General features: G+C 37.2%; 1 protein-coding gene across 2 annotated transcripts in view; it reads right to left on the reverse strand.

Moving 5' to 3' along the window:
- Window positions 1-20615, reverse strand: part of LOC123557862 (inverted formin-2-like) — a 59793-nt gene that overhangs the window by 26733 nt on the left and 12445 nt on the right. Inside the window, exons 4-6 of one of the 2 annotated variants that reach the window (XM_053544231.1) lie at window positions 16804-16919; window positions 14523-14682; window positions 8533-8606 (exon numbers count right to left, since the gene is read on the reverse strand). In XM_053544231.1, the coding sequence (XP_053400206.1) occupies window positions 8533-8606; window positions 14523-14682; window positions 16804-16919 (350 nt within the window). Of the gene's footprint in view, window positions 1-8532; window positions 8607-14522; window positions 14683-16485; window positions 16527-16803; window positions 16920-20615 lie in introns of those variants that run through there. The other variant, XM_053544232.1, reaches the window with a different exon arrangement.

Raw genomic sequence — 20615 nt, forward strand, 5'->3', positions numbered from 1 at the left:
TATCGTGAATCCCGTGAAAATAGAAATAGTAAGAGTCCACGGCTTAGCCGTGAATCCCATGAAATTTAGTATTTGGCGGGACATTATCCTTTAAATAGACTGGACTAGATATGCTTGCGCACACCACCTTACGACTTTATAGACGAATCTATGTCTGAATTATTTTCTTGCTAGAAATTTATGCTCGATCGAGGTAAGGAATTTATTTGTTAGATTTTTGTATGATTTTTGCATTACGATTTTTTATTTGGTAAATTTTTGTTCATTCTACAGAATTCTGTAACTTTTACTTTTCGGCACATGATTTTAGCTAGTTTCGGTATGTCAGGATGATTTATTAAATTTTTCAGACTTTGTAAATTATTTCGAAAGAGGAATCTAAAATGTTTCATTTAATAAGATGTAAAAATTTGTACGAAATTTGTACATGATATTTATAAAGCACTGTTTCAAAAACTTATGTCAAACATTTTTGTTAATTATGGAACGCCATTACTGCATTGTATTGTTATGTATAAATCTATATGGCAAGTCTAGTACCATGTATGTAATATATTATTGTAATTTGTAATTGTGTGCCAGTCTATAGCACATCTAATTTAATGTCCGTTTAGTGTATGGCATTTGATATTATATGGATGCCAACTAGATATAAACGTTTGATTTATATTGAATTTTGTTAATTTGTAGTTGTAAATAATAGCTGCAGTTTATCATGTCCGTATCTATAATGTTTCATCATAACTTTTCATATCTTTTTCATACTTTAACTTTAATCTTTAAGTAAGTAATCTTATGTAATAATGGAAGTAATAAGTGACGTACTTTAATCATGTGACGTTTGAACTTAGTAGCACATATGTTTTGTATAAGTAGCACGTATTATTTATGGGATGCCTACGGAGGTATGGTGTACCCAAAGGAGCAGTTTTATGCCCTGACTTATTTGTTTTGCTATGGTGCTTACCATATGTATATATTTTAGCTTCTTCCGCCAGAACGATTTTACCTGGTGATGTCATAACCCGGAAGTTCAATGCCCGAGGTTCACTTGTCTTCACTCGCCTGGATGTGATATTCCCAGCGCAGAGCTTTCGTCCCATGGTTGTGCCGTAAACCGCAAAGACGATGATTTTTGTTATCCTCTGAAGTCAGCTCAGGGATGCAATCACCTACCACCATAGGGAGCCAATACGGAATCAACGTATTCACGGTTTAAAGGGACTGGATTTTGAGATATGTTTTGTTTGTGCTACTTAAAGTTCACAGTTACATTAAAGACCTGTGTCACGTCAGATTAGAATGGACTATAAGAACTTTTGTATCTAGAGATACTGAACTTTCTTTTTTTTCTTTCTTATAATCAGTTTTTTTTTTCTTTTCATATCTATTCATTGTTAATAATCATCTTATGTAAATAAATTTGTAAATATTGTAAAGGGTGTTGATTTGTTTTGATGGTTACTGTCGCCGGTACGCCTTTCCTGTCACAATGGTGTCAGAAGTGGGATTGGTCGACCAGACACAGTAGCTATTCGAACATTATTACACCCATTTAACTGCAGCAATAATTTGTAAAGATTCCTCTTGTTTTGTTTTATTGTTACACATATAATAGTTTTATTCATTTTTCAGAGTGACGTCTTACCTCAGACAAGACAAGACAGATCCGTAGCTTCAGCTAACCAGCTTTTGTGGTCACAGACTGATAGACAGTTGTTTACGACACTTGGATTCTGGGGTGAGTTCGTTCCTTTTATTTTTCTTTTGGATTTATTTTGTGTCACTCTATGATTAAGCCACCATATATTTGTGCTGAGAGTGACCGCCCTTGACAAGGAGAGTTATCCTACTCACTCTTACTTTGCGTCGCCCCTACTTTCTCCCAGTGATCCTATTAGGTATTAGTGTGCTGTATACATACCAGATACAGTATTATTTTTTTTTCATTTGTGTGTGTTAGCAAGCTGTTTACTTGCATTTACTTTAACCTACTCTTATGTTTTAGTGCTACAACTGTTGTGTTATACCTATTCTTTATCTTAGGATAAAGCACTTTGGTTTATTTTTGTTTTATTTGTTACACTAAAGTGTTAACACTAGTTACAGTTGATTGATATTTGATAAGGCTAAGGTATTGTTACAGCCTACTGTCACTGTACTTTGTTGATTGTTGCCTATGCAACCTTGATTGACACATAGTACTGTTGCGCAACTTAGTGTATTTTAGTGAGGACGTTTTGTGTAGTATATACGTAGTGTATAGTACTTTGTTTTGGCTTCAGTGGTAACTGTATAGCCTTAGTGTAAACTAGTGTAGTCTAGTATTCCCTCACGTTTGTTTAACTAGGTGTCTCAGGTTGTTATAGTAGCTGTTGTACTGTAGTGTTATATAGTGTTAACGTAGTGTAATCATGACTAGTGTAGTAGAGCTAACGAAGGTAGGAAAGAGTTAGGTTATGAAGGGAGAGGAGTTACGTAACTTTGTTAAGGAAGAGCAGGCTAGGGAACGTGAGGAAAGACATAGTAGATTAGAAGCAGAGAAAGATAGGTTAGAAGCAGAGAGAGAAAGAGATAGGGAAAGATTAGAGTTAGAAGCTAGGTTGCAGAAAGAAAAGATAGAATATGAACGACAAAGTAGTTTAGAAGCAGAGAAGGAAAGATTAGAATTAGAAGCTAGGTTACAGAAGGAAAAGATAGAATATGAAAAACAAAGTAGTTTAGAAGCAGAGAAGGAAAGATTAGAAGCAGAGAGAGTAAGGTTAGAGTTAGAGGCTAGGTTGCAGAAGGAAAAGATAGAATATGAACGTAAGTTAAGAACAGGATAAGTTAGAAATGGAAAAGGATAAGTTAATGTTAGCTAGAAAGTTAGAAACAGAGAAGGAGGAAGCAGAAAGTAGGAAATAGAAACAGAGCATAAGTTTAAGACAGACTTAGAAAAGATGAGTAAGAAAAAGGTAAAGGTTAAGATGTCTCCCTTTGATGAGAAAATTGATTCCATGGATGCGTACTTGAATGTGTACGAAACGTACGCTGTTGCGCAGGATTGGGATAAAGAGATATGGTCACTTAACTTACCGTTCCTTCTAAAGGGTACGGCAAGAGAGGTTTTTGATAGGCTTCCGTGGAAGATAGGAAGGATTATAAAACTGAAAGCCGCTTTGCTACGTCAGTTCGAACTCACTGACGAGGCTATAAGAAAAGTTTAGAACTGAGAGGCCTCGGGATAATGAGACCTTTGTGATGTTTCTAGCCAGAATAAGTAGATATTTAGATGGTTGGCTTAGATTGAGTAAGGTAGAGAAAACGTACAAGGATTGTTAGATTTTATTCTTAGGACCAATTTTTAGATGTATGTAATAAAGAACTATACCAGAATTTGAGTAGTAAGAGGTTAGTTAAAGCTAAGGATGTAGCAGAAGATGCAGATTTGTTTGCAAAGACTCGTGGAGGTCCCAAGTATGTCGTGAATCGAACCAATAAGGACCGGAGCTATAAACCATATGAAATACCTCAGAGACAGTATCCTAGTAGTCGTAATGTAGGCACTAGTAATAGAGGTAGTAGCAATGTTTGCTAATAGAGGTAGAGGTTTTTCAACCCTTTGGTGTACTGAAGTGTAATAAGTGTGGTCGAATAGGGCATAGCTCATATTACTGTAGGAGTGGAAAGTACGGCGGTAACAGTGCCAATGCAGCAGCAGAGTTAGAAGTAGAGCAGGAACAGGAAAGTAGTAAAGGGGAGAATAGAAATAGTAAGGAAAGTAAAATAGAGGTAGAGGCCGTGACCGATCTAGGAGTAGAGGTAGAGGAAGAAATAGAGATAGAGATAGGAGTAAGTCAAGTAGGTCAGAGAGTGGAAATAGTATTATAGAACAAGTGATGTTGAGGAGTTAGGTATGCTTAGTGTAAGTACATGTCCTACAAAACCCGGTACTTGTAATGGTAGGGATGTAATCGCTATGCGGGATACAGGTTGTACATGTGTGATAGTGAAAACGGGACTAGTAGAAGCAAGTCATTTTTAGAGAAAACCCGTAGATGTAAGTACATAGATGGGAGTGAACATAGGCTAGATGTAGCTAGAATAGATATTAATTGTCCGTATTTCAAGGGTACAGTAGAGGCGTTGGTTGTAGATAATCCTACCAATGATGTTATAATTGGTAATGTAGAGGGAGCTGTAGAACCTCAGTTTAGTAGCTTAGCGTCAGCAGTAGAAACTAGGGCGCAAGCCAAAGTTAAGAAGCAAGTAAAGCTTAAAGTCCGTCTCAGATTTTAGATGTATCTAAGAGGGAATTCTTAGATAAGCAACAGAAAGATAGCACGTTAGATTTGTGTAGAAAGAAGGCTGAGGAAGGTACGATTAAGCAGTGTAGAGGTAAAGGTTCAGTTAGGTTTGAGATTAGGAATAGATTGTTATATAGAAGAGTATACCGCCCAGAATTTAGACAAAAGTAGACAGCTGATTGTACCTAAATGTCTTAGAGAAACTGTGATGAAAGTTGCACATGATTCGTTACTGTCAGGCCATTTAGGTGTAAGGAAAACTAGTGATAGGGTATTAGGCGAATTTTTACTGGCCAGGAGTAATGGCAGAGGTTAGGAGGTACTGTCAGTCATGTAGTAATTTGTCAACGTACTATAGCTAAGGTAGAGTAAGTAAAGTTCCGTTAGGAAAAATGCCTTTGATTGATACACTCCGTTTAAGAGAGTTGCCGTCGATATCGTTGGTCCGATCGAACCTATGACTGATAGGAAAAACAGGTACATTTTGACTATGGTAGATTATGCTACTAGATATCCAGAAGCCATAGCACTACCTAGTATTGAAACTGAGAGAGTAGCAGAGGCATTAGTAGATATGTACAGTAGATTAGGAGTGCCAGAGGAAATGCTTACCGATTGTGGATCGCAGTTTACGTCAGACCTTATGGCAGAAGTCAGTAGGTTATTGTCATTAAGGCAGTTAACTACAACACCGTATCACCCTATGTGTAACGGTTTTTAGTAGAGAAGTTTAACGGTAGTTTGAAGCAAGATGTTGAAGCGTATGTGTAGTGAGAGACCTAGAGATTGGGATAGGTATTTGAATGCTATGTTGTTTGCTTACCGTGAAGTTCCGCAAGAAAGTTTGGGATTTTCTCCCTTTGAGTTACTTTATGGTAGAACAATCCGTGGACCGATAACTGTGCTAAGAGAGTTATGGGCTGGTAAGACGGAGAATGATGAGGTTAAAACCACTTACCAGTATGTTATGGATTTGCAAGACAAGTTGGAGGATACGTGTAAGATAGCTCAGCAACAGTTGGCAAAAAGTAGTGCTAGATACAAGAAGTATTACAATAGGAAGGCTAGAGATAGGAGGTTTAAGGCAGGTAGTAAGGTACTTGTATTGTACCTACGAAACATAATAAATTGTGTTATACATTGGAAGGGTCCTTACGTAGTAGTAGAGGTAGATAAATAGACTAGATACAGGATAGATGTAGAACGGAAAGTTGAAAACGTTTCATGCAAACATGCTCAAACAGTACTGTGAAAGGAAGGATGATAGTAAGTCTATACCAGATAAGGGTATATTAAGTAAGGTTGGAGCAGCTATTGTAGAGGAGGATCAGAGAGATTATGACAGATTAGATCCGAATGAAAGTAGTGATGAGTTTTCGAGTAGAGTAGAAAAGGATATAGTTTTGTGTCCTATAAAGCAGGGTACAGAAACGTACAAAGATGATGAGATAAATCCAGAGTTAACAGTAGAATGTAAACAGGAAGTAGTAGACTTGTTAGACAAGTTCTCAAATGTATTGACAGATATTTATTTTGTATGCATACTTCTACTGATACTTTTTAAGTTTATCTCAAATGCCGGCGCCATTGCAGTTCCGCTCACAGATTTGACGAAAAAGGGTCACCCAAATCTTGTAGAGTGGGGTGAAAGTCAAGAAAAGGCTTTCCAGACTTTGAAGGCTAGCTTAATGGGTCCGCCTATTTTGAAGTTGCCAGATTTAGATCAGACTTTTATATTGAGAGTAGATGCTTCAGATTTAGGTTTAGGCTCAGTATTGCTTCAGGAAAGTGATGGAGAGAAATTACCTGTAGCGTATGCTAGTAGAAAATTGCTACCTAGGGAGCAAAAGTACTCAGTGATAGAGAAGGAGTGTTTAGCGATAGTATGGGCAGTAGCTAAGTTTCACCGGTATTTGTTCGGTAAAGACTTTGAATTAGAGACAGATCATCAGCCGCTCACTTATTGAATAAAGCGAAACTTAGCAACTCCAGGCTGATGAGATGGGCATTGGCATTGCAGCCATATAGATCAGTATTAGAGCAATTCCTGGTAGAGAAAATGTAGGTGCAGATTATTTAAGTAGAGTGTAGACAGGTGGCTATATTATATGGTGTACAGATAGTGACAGTGTGTGTTTTCTTTTTTTGTGTTTGCTATTTTCAGTATGTCATTTTGCTTTCAATTAAGAATATTATGAATTATTCTTTTAAGGGGACGTGTGTCACAAATTGACATACGGCCTTATTTTAGCTGTAGTGTAAATGCAGGTATTGCATCATCTTTTTGTAAATTTTTGAGTTATTGAGGTAAATGTCAGATTTCAACGCCTGAAATACCTCTCATGTTTTTCTGTATTTCATAACTTAAATTTCCATGTAAATTTCATTAAATTCTGTTCAGTAATAAGAAAGTTGATATTTTATAAACTTCAGTAATTCGTGTTTTTATCCCCAAAACCACTATAATGGGCCTCAAATTGTCAATTTAAATTCGCGCCAAAGTAGTTAGATTTCCCGGCTATATCGTGAATCCCGTGAAAATAGAAATAGTAAGAGTCCACGGCTTAGCCGTGAATCCCATGAAATTTAGTATTTGGCGGGACATTATCCTTTAAATAGACTGGACTAGATATGCCTTGCGCACACCACCTTACGACTTTATAGACGAATCTATGTCTGAATTATTTTCTTGCTAGAAATTTATGCTCGATCGAGGTAAGGAATTTATTTGTTAGATTTTTGTATGATTTTTGCATTACGATTTTTTATTTGGTAAATTTTTGTTCATTCTACAGAATTCTGTAACTTTTACTTTTCGGCACATGATTTTAGCTAGTTTCGGTATGTCAGGATGATTTATTAAATTTTTCAGACTTTTGTAAATTATTTCGAAGAGGAATCTAAAATGTTTCATTTAATAAGATGTAAAATTTGTACTGAAATTTGTAACATGATATTTATAAAGCACTGTTTCAAAAACTTATGTCAAACATTTTTGTTAATTATGGAACGCCATTACTGCATTGTATTGTTATGTATAAATCTATATGGCAAGTCTAGTACCATGTATGTAATATATTATTGTAATTTGTAATTGTGTGCCAGTCTATAGCACATCTAATTAATGTCCGTTTTAGTGTATGGCATTTGATATTATATGGATGCCAACTATGATATAACGTTTGATTTATATTGAATTTTGTTAATTTGTAGTTGTAAATAATAGCTGCAGTTTATCATGTCCGTATCTATAATGTTTCATCATAAACTTTTCATATCTTTTTCATACTTTAACTTTAATCTTTAAGTAAGTAATCTTTGTAATAATGGAAGTAATAAGTGACGTATTTTAATCATGTGACGTTTGAACTTAGTAGCACATATGTTTTGTATAAGTAGCACGTATTATTTATGGGAGCCTTACGGAGGTTTTGGTGTACCCAAAGGAGCAGTTTTATGCCCTGACTTATTGTTTTGCTATGGTGCTTACCATATGTTATATATTTTAGCTTCTTTCCGCCAGACGATTTTACCTGTTGATGTCATAACCCGAAGTTCAATGCCCGAGGTTCACTTGTCTTCACTCGCCTGATGTGATATTCCCAGCGCAGAGCTTTCGTCCCATGGTTGTGCCGTAAACCGCAAAGACGATGATTTTTGTTATCCTCTGAAGTCAGCTCAGGGATGCAATCACCTACCACCATAGGGAGCCAATACGGAATCAACGTATTCACGGTTTAAAGGGACTGGATTTTGAGATATGTTTTGTTTGTGCTACTTAAAGTTCACAGTTACATTAAAGACCTGTGTCACGTCAGATTAGAATGGACTATAAGAACTTTTGTATCTAGAGATACTGAACTTTCTTTTTTTTCTTTCTTATAATCAGTTTTTTTTTTCTTTTCATATCTATTCATTGTTAATAATCATCTTATGTAAATAAATTTGTAAATATTGTAAAGGGTGTTGATTTGTTTTGATGGTTACTGTCGCCGGTACGGCCTTTCCTGTCACAGCCATAAATCTTGCAAAAAGCAATATGGAGTTATGTTTCTTGCTATACAGGGTCAGCTTATGATGGTGAACAAGTATTCCAAGTTTCAAAGCAATAGCTTTGATAGTTTAGGAGAAAAGCTGACCTAAACATAAAACTTAACCAGGCAACGCCGACGCCGACAACCGCTCAAGTGATGACAATAACTCATCATTTGTTTTCAAAAAATCAGATGAGCTAAAAACAAACCTCAAACTGTAACAGTAAATCTTCATCACGCTCCTCTCTCCTTATGTAGGACAACATCTCTAGTAGGTTTAGACCTATATAATAAAACATGATAATCTGTGAGCTAGTAACAGTTAACAAAATACATAAACCTATAAAAAAACAAGAGCTGTCCGTAAGACAGCCAAGCTCGACTATTCGAAATATTGTCACAGAAGCAGGAAATTATTACCCAAAATGTTAAATATCAAAAGAGTTTTAAGTTCGAAACGGGACATATTTGACTAAAATGCATATCAGAGTATGGGAACTTGATGCTATCAACTAGTTTAATAACCCCGAAGAACATGTTAAGTTTCAATTCCATATCTGCATTAGTTTTGGAGATAGTAACTTGCATGTAAAACTTTAACCAGAATTTTCTAAGTCCAAAACGGGGCATAATTTTGCTCAAAATACATGTTAAGAGTTATGGAACTTGACCCAGTGAGGTTGGTAACTGACCTAGAAAAAGAATAAATAAGTTTCAAAGCTATAATGCCTTTTGGTAATAGCTGTATGTACTTGCACGCAAAACTTTAACCAGAATTTTCTAAGTCCAAAAAGGGGGCATAATTGCCCAAAATACAAGTCAGAGTTATGGGACTTGATTCTATCAACTAGTTTTATAACCCCGAAGACACATGTGAAGTTTCAATTTAATATCTGCTTAGTTTTGGAGATAGTAACATGCATGTAAAACTTTAAAACCAGGATTTTCTAAGTCCAAAAGGGGCATAATTTGCTCAAAATACATGTCAGAGTTATGGGACTTGGCCCAGTGAGGTAGGTAATTGATCTAGAAAAAGAAAAAATAAGTTTCAAATCAATATGCCTTTAGTAATAGCTGTATGTACTTGCACGCAAAACTTTAACCAGAATTTTCTAAGTCCAAAAGGGGGCATAATTGTTGGCCAAAATACATGTCAGAGTTATGGGACTTGACCCAGTGAGGTAGGTAATTGATCTAGAAAAAGAAAAAATAAGTTTCAAATCTATATGCCTTTTAGTAATGCTGTAGTACTTGCACGCAAAACTTTAAACCAAAAATTTTCTAAGTACAAAAGGGGGCATAATTTGGCCAAAATGAAGGTCAGAGTTATGGGACTTGGTGCTATCAACTAGTTTTATAACCCCGAAGACACATGTGAAGTTTCAATTCAATATCTGCTTAGTTTGGAGATAGTAACTTGCATGTAAAACTTTAACCAGAATTTTCTAAGTCCAAAAGGGGGCATAATTTGCTCAAAATACATGTTAGAGTTATGGAACTTGACCCAGTGAGGTTGGTAATTGACCTAGAAAAAGAATAAATAAGTTTCAAAGCTATATGCCTTTAAATGATAGCTGTATGTACTTGCATGCAAAAACTTAACCAAGGTGTGACGCCGACGCCGACGCCGACGCCGACGCCAGGGTGAGTAGAATAGCTAGACTATTCTTCGAATAGTCGAGCTAACAAGAGCTGTCTCCATAGGATGACACATGCCCCCGATGGCACTTTGAATGAATAGTTATGGCCGATGTTAGAGTTTAGGACCTTTGACCTACGGAGCTGGGTCTTGCGCACGACACGTCGTCTTACTGTGTCACACATTCATGCGTAGTTATTTTAAAATCCATGCATAAATGACAATGATATGGACCGGACACGCCCATCAATGCACTATCATGAAAAATGACCTTTAATGTCAAAGTGTGACCTTGACCTTTGAGCTACGGACCTGGGTCTTGTGTGCGACACGTCGCCTTACTGTGGTACACATTCATGCCAAGTTATTTGAAAATCCATCCATCGATGACAAAGATATGGTCCGGACACGCCCATCAATGCACTATCCCTTAACGTCTAAGTGTGACCTTGACCTTTGAGCTATGGACCTGGGTCTTGCGCGCAACACATCGTCTTACTGTGGTACACATTCATGCCAAGTTATTTGAAAATCCATCCATCGATGACAAAGATATGGACCGGACACGCCCATCAATGCACTATCCTTTAATGTCTAAGTGTGACCTTGACCTTTGAGCTATGGACCTGGGTCTTGCGCGCGACACGTCGTCTTACTGTGGTACACATTCATGCCAAGTTATTTGAAAATCCATCCATCGATGATAAAGATATGGACCGGACACGAAAATTGTGGACAGACCGACAGACAGACAGACTGACAGACGGTTCAAAAACTATATGCCTCCCTTCGGGGGCATAATAATATTAAATCTGTAAACTGGCCTAGTTAAAGCTACTTGCCCACAGATTGTGTGAAATTTTTCAACATGTTCATCTCCACCAGGTTTGGCAAAGAATGTATACATAACACTGAAAAATGGTAGAGTGGGTGAAAACTAAAAAATGCTTTTGTAAAAAAGCGCATGTCTCCCCCAATGCAAAGTCCTATAGGCACGAAGTCAATAGGGGCCAGGAGCGAAAGTCAAAGAGACACTGATGGTTGGCTGCTAGGGGTGACTATTGAGGCCAATTTTGACTATTGCAATACTATTGATATTGCTTAAAAACTATTGCGATACTATTCTATTGCAGGTTACTATTGCGATACTATTGCAATGGTTATCGGCCATCATATTTATACAGTAAAGCTACCAACTGGCATTGTTACACAGTGTAAGAGACGGCACTGTTTATAATTGCTGTTAACACACATTGAGATGTTTGTATAAATGAAATGGACAGAAATAATTCTAACATTATATATTTCTTGCCTTCCTTGGCTTTGGAACAATAAGTAAAACAATAACCCTATGCAAGGTATACTCAAACGAATCGGCCATTTTGTTGCGAATGTCAACATGTTTAATAACCCAAAGCATCGAAAAAGACGAAAATTAACGGATCGGATTAAGGTGTACCAGCACTAAAAGAAGGGCCCTACCGAACAGTTTGCTGTATAATACAAGCAGCCTTCTTTCTCAATGTCCATAGTACATTTTCTCATCTAAGATTAACAGGTTATTTAAATATATTTAATCACAGTTTCTAAGAAACTAAATTTATTAATTATCTCCCAGACTTCTCAGTCCTTTATGGTAGTTAAATTCCGTGAGGGTAATTATTGTAATGGAGACGTAAACATTTTCCGAGGCGCAAATGAAAGCTGGCTCTGTTTCTTGGTTTATAAATTATAAATTATTTCTGTATTTACCAAAATTTCAAAACTATCGAAACTATCGATTGTTGAAGGAACTATCGGCGATTGTTATTGGATCGTGACTTTTCTATCGATGCATGCTATCGGGACACTTAGTATCGCAATGCATCGATAGTTCGATGTATCGTTACACCCCTATTGGCTGCAATAGGGATCATCTACTTGGCATGTCCAGTCATCACGCTAAATTTCAACACTAGTGGCCTAGTGGTTCTCAAGTCACTGTTCAGGCTCCTGTGACCTTGACCTTTGATCAAGTGACCTCAAAATAAATAGAGGTCATCTACTCTGCATGTCCTATCATCCTATGAAGTTTCAAAATTGTAGGTCAAGTGGTTCTCAAGTTATTTCCAAAAAATGATTTTACATGAACAGGCCACTGTGACCTTGACCTTTATTAGACTGACCCCAAAATCAATAGGGGTCATCTACTCTGCATGTTCAATCATCCTATGAAGTTTCAACATTCTGGGTCAAGTGGTTCTCAAGTTATTGATCACAACTGGTTATCAATGTTCAGGCCCCTGTGACCTTGACCTTTAACGGAGTGACCCCAAGAACAATAAGGGTCATTTACTCTGCATGAACAATCATCCTATGAAGTTTCAACATTCTGGGTCGAGAGGTTCTCAAGTTATTGATTGGAAATGGTTTTCCATGTTCAGGCCCCTGTGGCCTTGACCTTTAACAGAGTGACCCTAAAATCATTAGGGGTCATCTACTCTGCATGACCAATCATCCTATGAAGTTTCATCATTCTGGGTCAAGTGGTTCTCAAGTTACTGACCGGAAATGGTTTTCAATGTTCGGGCCCCTGTGACCTTGACCTTTCACAGAGTGACCCCAAAATCGTTAGGGGTCATCTACTCTTTATGACCAATTATCCTATTAAGTTTCAACATTCTGGGTCAAGTGGTTCTCAAGTTACTGACCGGAAATGGTTTTCCATGTTCAGGCCCCTGTGACCTTGACCTTTAATGGAGTGACCCCAAAATCGATAGGGGTCATCTACTTTGCATGTACAATCATCCTATGAAGTTTAAACATTCTGGGCCAAGTGGTTCTCTAGTTATTGATCAGAAATGGTTTTCAATGTTCAGGCCCCTGTGACCTTGACCTTTGACGGAGTGACCCCAAAAACAAAAGGGGTCGTCTACTCTTTATGACTAATCATCCTATCAAGTTTCAACATTCTGGGTCAGGTGGTTCTCTAGTTATTGATTGGAAATGGTTTTCAATGTTCAGGCCCCTGTGACCTTGACCTTTGACGGAGTGACCCCAAAATCAATAGGGGTCATCTACTCTTCATGACCAATCATCCTATGAAGTTTCAACATTCTGGGTCAAGTGGTTCTCTAGTTATTGATCGGAAATGGTTTTCAATGTTCAGGCCCCTGTGACCTTGACCTTTGACGGAGTAACCCCAAAATCAATAGGGGTCATCTGCTCTTCATGACCAATCATCCTATGAAGTTTCAACATTCTGGGTCAAGTGGTTCTCTAGTTATTGATCGGAAATGGTTTTCAATGTTCAGGCCCCTGTGACCTTGACCTTTGATGGAGTGACCCCAAAAACAATAGGGGTCGTCTACTCCAGCAGCCCTATAACCCTATGAAGTTTGAAGGTTCTAGGGCAAATGGTTCTCCAGTTATTGCTCGGAAATGAAGTGTGACGTATGGACGGATGGACGGAAGGACGGACGGACGGACAGGGCAAAAACAATATGTCTCCTGGGGGAGACATAATAAAAATTTAATATTGGTAAAAATGCAAGAACGTAAATTTTCTGCATTATTTCAAAAGTGTTACAATGCTTTACTACCTTCTGCACAATATTTTTGGTTATTTATAAGAATGTCTTGCAAAAATCTTATGTCTATAAGTGTGTACCAGTAGTCATTTTCAGAGTACTCATTCCTTACTGATTTTTTAAGAGAAATTATTTTTCGCCTAGAATGTTTGGGTTAGTCCCTTTGACAAAATATATAAATCAATAGATGACTGAGAAATGGTACATTTCTCCCCTTGTAAAACTAATCTGTTTATGCAATTAGATATTTTTTTTTTAATTTTACAATTTAAAAGCAGTATTGAAGAGCTAGCTATAAAGGCTCCACATTAACAACTGCCCTTTTACAGATACAAGTTTTGTTTGGGCAGGTAGTCAGTGACCTGCCAATGAGCCAAATCAAAATACAGCCCAACAATTTTGTACTTACGTTCTCAGTAAACCTATGTAATTTATCTACATTCACTAAGGCAAGGCTCCTAATATACCCATATTGATCAAACAACAACTTTCAAGCTTTTTGATGGTGCAGGAATACCCTATGTGCCCCTTTATGCATTATTTCATGCATGAGCGGGCACGTAAGTAGAACCATCAACCATCTGTAAGACAGCTGGATGGCTTTGCCACATGAAAGAAATCTAAAACCCTAGCAAGATTTCTATCAGAGAGCTGTGAGGGTCAAATGATCCAACAAACAGGAGCAGTGGTCTAGTGGATAAGGTGTTGGCCGCTCAATCCAGGGGTCGTGGGTTCGAGCGCCACTGTGGTCACGACCATGACTTCTCATATGAATATGACACCAGTACTGGTTTTTCCAGGAAGCAGACTCGAGAGTGGTTATAATAAGCTTAAATCTTTCATCACAATCAAGCTAAAACAAATTAGTATAAACTAAACTAAATGATTCAAAGACAGTGACCTAAGTAAACCACTCTGACAGCCACAAAGGCCCTTATGCTCAGTTTTTAATCAACAAACCAAAATCTTCACCTTTAAAACAGGTACATACCAATAAATTCATTCCTTATTCTCATGCGTTCCATCACTGTAGGTGTGCAGTTGATTACAGTGTTAATGAATGTCATGATAGCAGTCTTGAATGCGACAGTTTCGTTTTTCTGTAGATCTCTTACCACAAGACTGAATCTATGTAACTGGTCACACTCATTCTGTAACATAAAAAAATCCCTGAAGATCTGGACCCAGTCGTTTAAATTTTCAAAAGGTGATTAAGCTAACAGCCTATTAAGTTTTAGGGTTGTATTTCGACATTTTAGAAAACTTGGTAAAACAACTGTACCAGTTAAGAATTTTGAACTAACATCATTACAGTTAAATCAAGACTAGTGTTTCCAACAACAAGAGCTGTCAGTGGACAGCGCGCTCGACTATTCTGTGCTTGATAGTATAATATAAGCAATGAGTAAAACTTTAACATTACAATAAGCATATTCTAAGTCGAAAAGGGGCCATAATTCAGTCAAAATGCTTGATAGAGTTGCCTCCTCCTTTTACAGACTGGGGTCATGATGGTAAACAAGTATGCAAAATATGAAAGCAATATCTAAATGGACTTTGAAAATATTAGGGGTGGTACGCAAACTTTAACATTTATTCTAAGTCGAAAAGATAGAGTTGCCTCCTCCTTTTTACAGACTGGGGTCATGATGGTAAACAAGTACGCAAAATATGAAAGCAATATCTCAATGGACTTTGAAAATATTTGGGGTGGTACGCAAACTTAACATTTATTCTAAGTCAAAAAGGGGCCATAATTCAGTCAAAACGCTCGACAGAGTTGCCTCCTCCTTTTTACAGACTGAGGTCATGATGGTAAACAAGTATGCAAAATATGAAAGCAATATCTCAATGGACTTTGAAAATATTTGGGGTGGTACACAAACTTTAACATTTGTGTGACGCTCACAATCACGCCGGGGCGAGTAGGATAGCTCCCCTATTCTTTGAATAGTCGAGCTAAAAAACACTGAAGATCTGAACCCAGTTGTTCAAAATTTCAGGTGATTAAGCTAACACCCAATTAATTTTTAGGGTTATATTTCGACATTTTAGAACTCAGTAAAACAAATGTACCAGTTAAGAATTTTGAACATCTAACTTTCATCTAAAACATCTTTACAGTTAAATCAAGACTAGTTTCCAACCAAAACTGATATCTTGAATCAAAAGTTAAACAGTTGTCTAAAGTTTTGAAAAAATTAAGCCCTGTTAAGATTTAGTGTATTGTAATAATGATATGCAACTTAAAAATTAAATTTATGAACATAAACTAGACATAAGACAGCTGACAACCGCACAAAAGTGAAATTACCGGTATATTAAATACTGGTATAAAGTTCAACAACACTACCATAACCTTAAATGTAAGACAGCCTTTCCAATACCCTCAAGTAGCCAATATTACTGATTTGACATTATGGCCAGCTCACATGACTTTTTGGTATTGTACACAGGTGAAAAATAGCTCCATTTTGGTAACATTTATGCATTAAAATTAAGTGCACGTTACCTACACATATGGGCCGTGGGCAAAATGTTTCAGAAAAGTATTGAGAATGTCTGACAGATGTTTAGTGCCAAGGAAAGCACTCGTTTTCCAGTCTTTGTATAAGCAAAAATGTTACCTGAATTGGGCATTTTCTCTGAGTGTAGTACTGTATGATACAGTAATGTCACATGGATTTACCACCATGCTGAAAACTGGTATAAAGTCCAGCAACACTAACTTTGACAGAAGAAAGGACTTCCATTGCACAAAGATAGCTAATTTTACTGAATTGATGCATCATGTCACACCTGTACAAACTGAATTTCTATTGAAAACCGGTCCAATAACACTATAAACCTTGATGTAAGACAGCCCTTCTATTACCCTCAGGTAGCCAATATTACACTAACCTTGATGTAAGGCAGCCCTTCCATTACCCTCAGGTAGCCAATATTACACTAACCTTGATGTAAGACAGCCCTTCCATTACCCTCAGGTAGCCAATATTACACTAACCTTGATGTAAGACAGCCCTTCCATTACCCTCAAGTAGCCAATATTACACTAACCTTGATGTAAGGCAGCCCTTCCATTACCCTCAGGTAGCCAATATTACACTAACCTTGATGTAAGGCAGCCCTTCCACTACCCTCAGGTAGCCAATATTACACTTACCTTGATGTAAGGCAGCCCTTCCACTACCCTCAGGTAGCCAATATTACACTTACCTTGATGTAAGGCAGCTCTTCCATTACCCTCAGGTAGCCAATATTACACTAACCTTGATGTAAGACAGCCCTTCCATTACCCTCAAGTAGCCAATATTACTGAAGACACAGACTGCTGACAGCATCTCAAATACTTGTTTCTTTGGGAGCGTTTCATTGCAATTCAATGCTGAAAATAAAGAGAATTTATTACAATCAAACTTACTTTTTCAAGCATTAAAAACAAGAGCTGTCCATAAGACAGCGCGCTCAACTTTTCTGAGTGCTTGTCTCTGAATTAGAGCTTTGCCAGTAAAAAAAAATCCAAGTTAAAAAGGGACACAACTCTGTCAAAATTCAAATCAGAGTTATGGGAATTGTGTCTCCTGGTGTAGATTTCCATAGTAACTGAGATATTTGACTTTAAATTATCAAAAATTTTAACAAAAATTCTAAGTTTAAAAGGGCAGGGCGTCAAGTGCTTTTGGGAGTCAAAAATATAGGTAGGATCCTGAAATATAGGTATTTGTGGGCCAGAAATATAGGATTATATAGGTTGCTTATAATGAAGAAAGCAAGTCAGACAAGTGTTTTATCCTCCTCCACCACCTACCAGCACTCTCTTTTATTAAACATAAAATACAAAAGGAACAGAAAAAGTGGCTACTTTTATGATTTTAAATCTTTGGAATGGTCTTAGCATTTTTCTCTAGGTTTGAAACATACGCCTTGATACCTGACCACTGCCTTACAATTCTTTCCAAAGCTGGTCCAATGCTTAGCCAACGAACCTCAGTATGCTTAATGAATAACCCCTCTGGAAGATCCAGGCTTATCTGAATGTCTCTGTAGTCTTCTCTCCTGCCTGGTGAGATCTTGAACAAACCAAATAAGGCTATTGCAAGGTCTTCTGCTTCTTGACCATACTCTTCAATGCCCTTGCTAAATGCATTATGCATGGTATGAAGATTACATGTATCAACATTCAATAGTCCTTCCCACTGAGGTGAAGTTTCTTTAATTTGTTTAGACACTTCCCTAAAAATTGTTTTGTTGACATTTGGTCCATCACTGCCAAGTGCAATTAAATATTTAACTGGTACAGTGTCCCCAAGAAGAGTCTCTACCATTGCTGATGCAACAGTCTTTCCATCTGCATGAGCAAAGAACAAGGATTTGTAATACCTACACCAGACTTCATCACACGTTGGAGACCAATACCTTATTAAAAGGTCCATTTGCTTCTTCACTTGAGCCTGAGTAGTTTCATCATATTGAAGAGAAAAATAGTTACTTGACTGTCTCACATCATACAGCAACAGTTTGGTGAAGGAAGGTCCTAACCCATCAGACAAGAGGTATGACAATTTTGTTCGACTCATACTAAATACATCTGCTATTGGACAATGAAACATAGCTTTGAATGTTTCTCCAATTCCATCATTGGCTCTAAAGCTAATATTAGAATAGGCACATTTTGCTGCCCACAATACTTCAGCAGAAATAACATCATCTTTAGCATACGAATAGCTTAAAATTTGCTTTTGCTTTGAGGTGAAAGCTGGTGATTCACTAATGCTACCATGGACTGTTCCTTCTGAAGTTGAACATAGGTTTTCATCAGCTGTTGGAGGTTTAAATTTCAGTTTAGCTTGTGTTGATGAGAAAGCAACTTTACTTAATTTCTTGTGTTGAGTGCCTTTTGCATGTTGAAGAATTTGTCTCAGTCCAGCATTATCACACTTTATGTCAGTTTTGCACAATGTACAGTGACCATAACAGTCACTCTTCCCCTTGACACACCATAATTTCAGTTCATGTCCATTACCATCTACTTCTGATAGCCACCTATCTCGAAACTGACTCTTATTAGCAGGCATTATGAGGCTTAATTATGATACATTAAGGCTTGTTTATTCTGAAAACAAAATAAAAACATGTGCATTTCCTATTCACATTTTTATACATGAAAGCTTTAAGAAATGGAAAATATTCCAATTGAAAAAAGAACTTCCATTACTTAAAGCTTTCCTAAAGTTGGGCTGGGCAGGGTCGCTACACCTAAAAGGAATACAAATTTCAATGCCTAAAAGGTAACAGCATATTTATAAACTCAATTATCATAGAATTACTTCTTTTTTAATGGTCTGAATGACCTTTGTATTCCTTGCTTACCACAAAATTTCCAGATTATAGGTATTTATAGGTATTTGGGCAAAATATAGGATTTTATAGGTTATTATAGGTAGAGGGCTAAAATATAGGAAAATATAGGTAAATATAGGTAACTTGACACCCTGAAAGGGACATAATTCTGTCAAAATTCAAATCAGAATTATGGGAATTGTGTCTCCTGGTGTAGATTTCCATAGTAACTTAAATTATCAAAAATTTTAACAAAATATTCTAAGTTAAAAAGGAGCATAATTCTGTCAAAATTCAAATCAGAGTTATGGGGATTATTTCTCCTGGTGTAGACTTTGATGGTAAATAAGTATCTTAAGTTTCAAGTCAAAAGCTTTGACAGTAACAGAGATATTTGACTTTATCAAAAACTTTAACCAAAACTTGTAAGTTAAAAAGGGGCATAATTCAGTCAAAATCCATATCAGAGTTATGGGGATTATTTCTCCTGGTGTAGACTTTGATGGTAAATAAGTGTTTTAAGTTTCAAGTCAAAAGCTTTGATAGTAACAGATATTTGACTTAATCAAAAATTTTAACCAAAACTTGTAAGTTAAAAAGGGGCATAATTCTGTCAAAATTTAAACCAAAGTTATGGGGATTGTTTGGCCTAGTGTAGACTTTGATAGTAAATAACTATTTTAAGTTTCAAGTCAATAGCTTTGATAGTAATAGAGATATTTGACTTCATCAAAAACCAACAGCGATGGCAACACCGGGGCGAGTACAATAGCCCTACTTTTTCTTCGAAAAGTCGAGCTAATCAAAAGTGTGCCATTAAATTCATAAGTAATCTACTGGGTAATCACTGGGTCAAGATATAATCCTGATACCATGGTAAGTTAACAGTATCTAATGTTGAATAGTAACACATCTGCCTTGACTTTGCCAATTTTAAATTTTATCAACTATTTCAGAACAAAAAAACTTGTATTATAATTATCCAATGTTAATGCAAAAGCATGACACATAACAGCCTGTCAAACAGTAACATAACAGGGGCGGCAAATTCAATTGTCCGTATTGCCCAGGTTGTCCCAAAGCTTGTACGGACAAGTGAAATTTGACCAGAATTTACTATATAACTATCATACGGGCAAGTACAAAATAGCAATTGACAAAAACGGACAAGCAAGTCTAAATCAGATTTCGCCGCCCAGGGTTTTTTTTTATTCTATAGCAGAGGCCGAATATCGGCCTCGTCCCCCAGCCGAGGATTTCCCCCACAGCCAAGGATTTCCCCTACCGCAGTCGAAATTCCCCTACGTCCGAAATTCCCCCCTCCAAAATCGTAAACAAAGCAATGGAGATTACTCCCAGCGATTTTCCCGACCGAATATCGGACCCGTTCACAATTGCAGACGGTCTTTCACAATTTTCAATGGGTGTGAAAACCTTTAGAAATAGTAGAAAAATGTTCAAGAAGAGCGTTCAGTGGACCCGAGGTTTCGGTTTTGACCAGCGAAAATCGATAAAAACTCGTATCTGACCCGCACATAATAAGCTTGTCTCGCGGTAATACTCTTTGATGCGTAACGAGTTCGAAAGCTCTGCCCCTTGTCAATCAAAATCCCAGTGAACTTCATACTGTTTGTCGACGCCAGCGTAAGTATGACAGTAGGCGGAGCGTCGTATGTTAATTAGCTACTGACAGATGTCAATCACGCCACGCGCCGACTGACACGTGGTTATCATCAGTATG

This window comes from Mercenaria mercenaria, chromosome 5, assembly GCF_021730395.1.
Source record: "Mercenaria mercenaria strain notata chromosome 5, MADL_Memer_1, whole genome shotgun sequence".
In the NCBI taxonomy this organism is placed as follows: domain Eukaryota; kingdom Metazoa; phylum Mollusca; class Bivalvia; order Venerida; family Veneridae; genus Mercenaria; species Mercenaria mercenaria.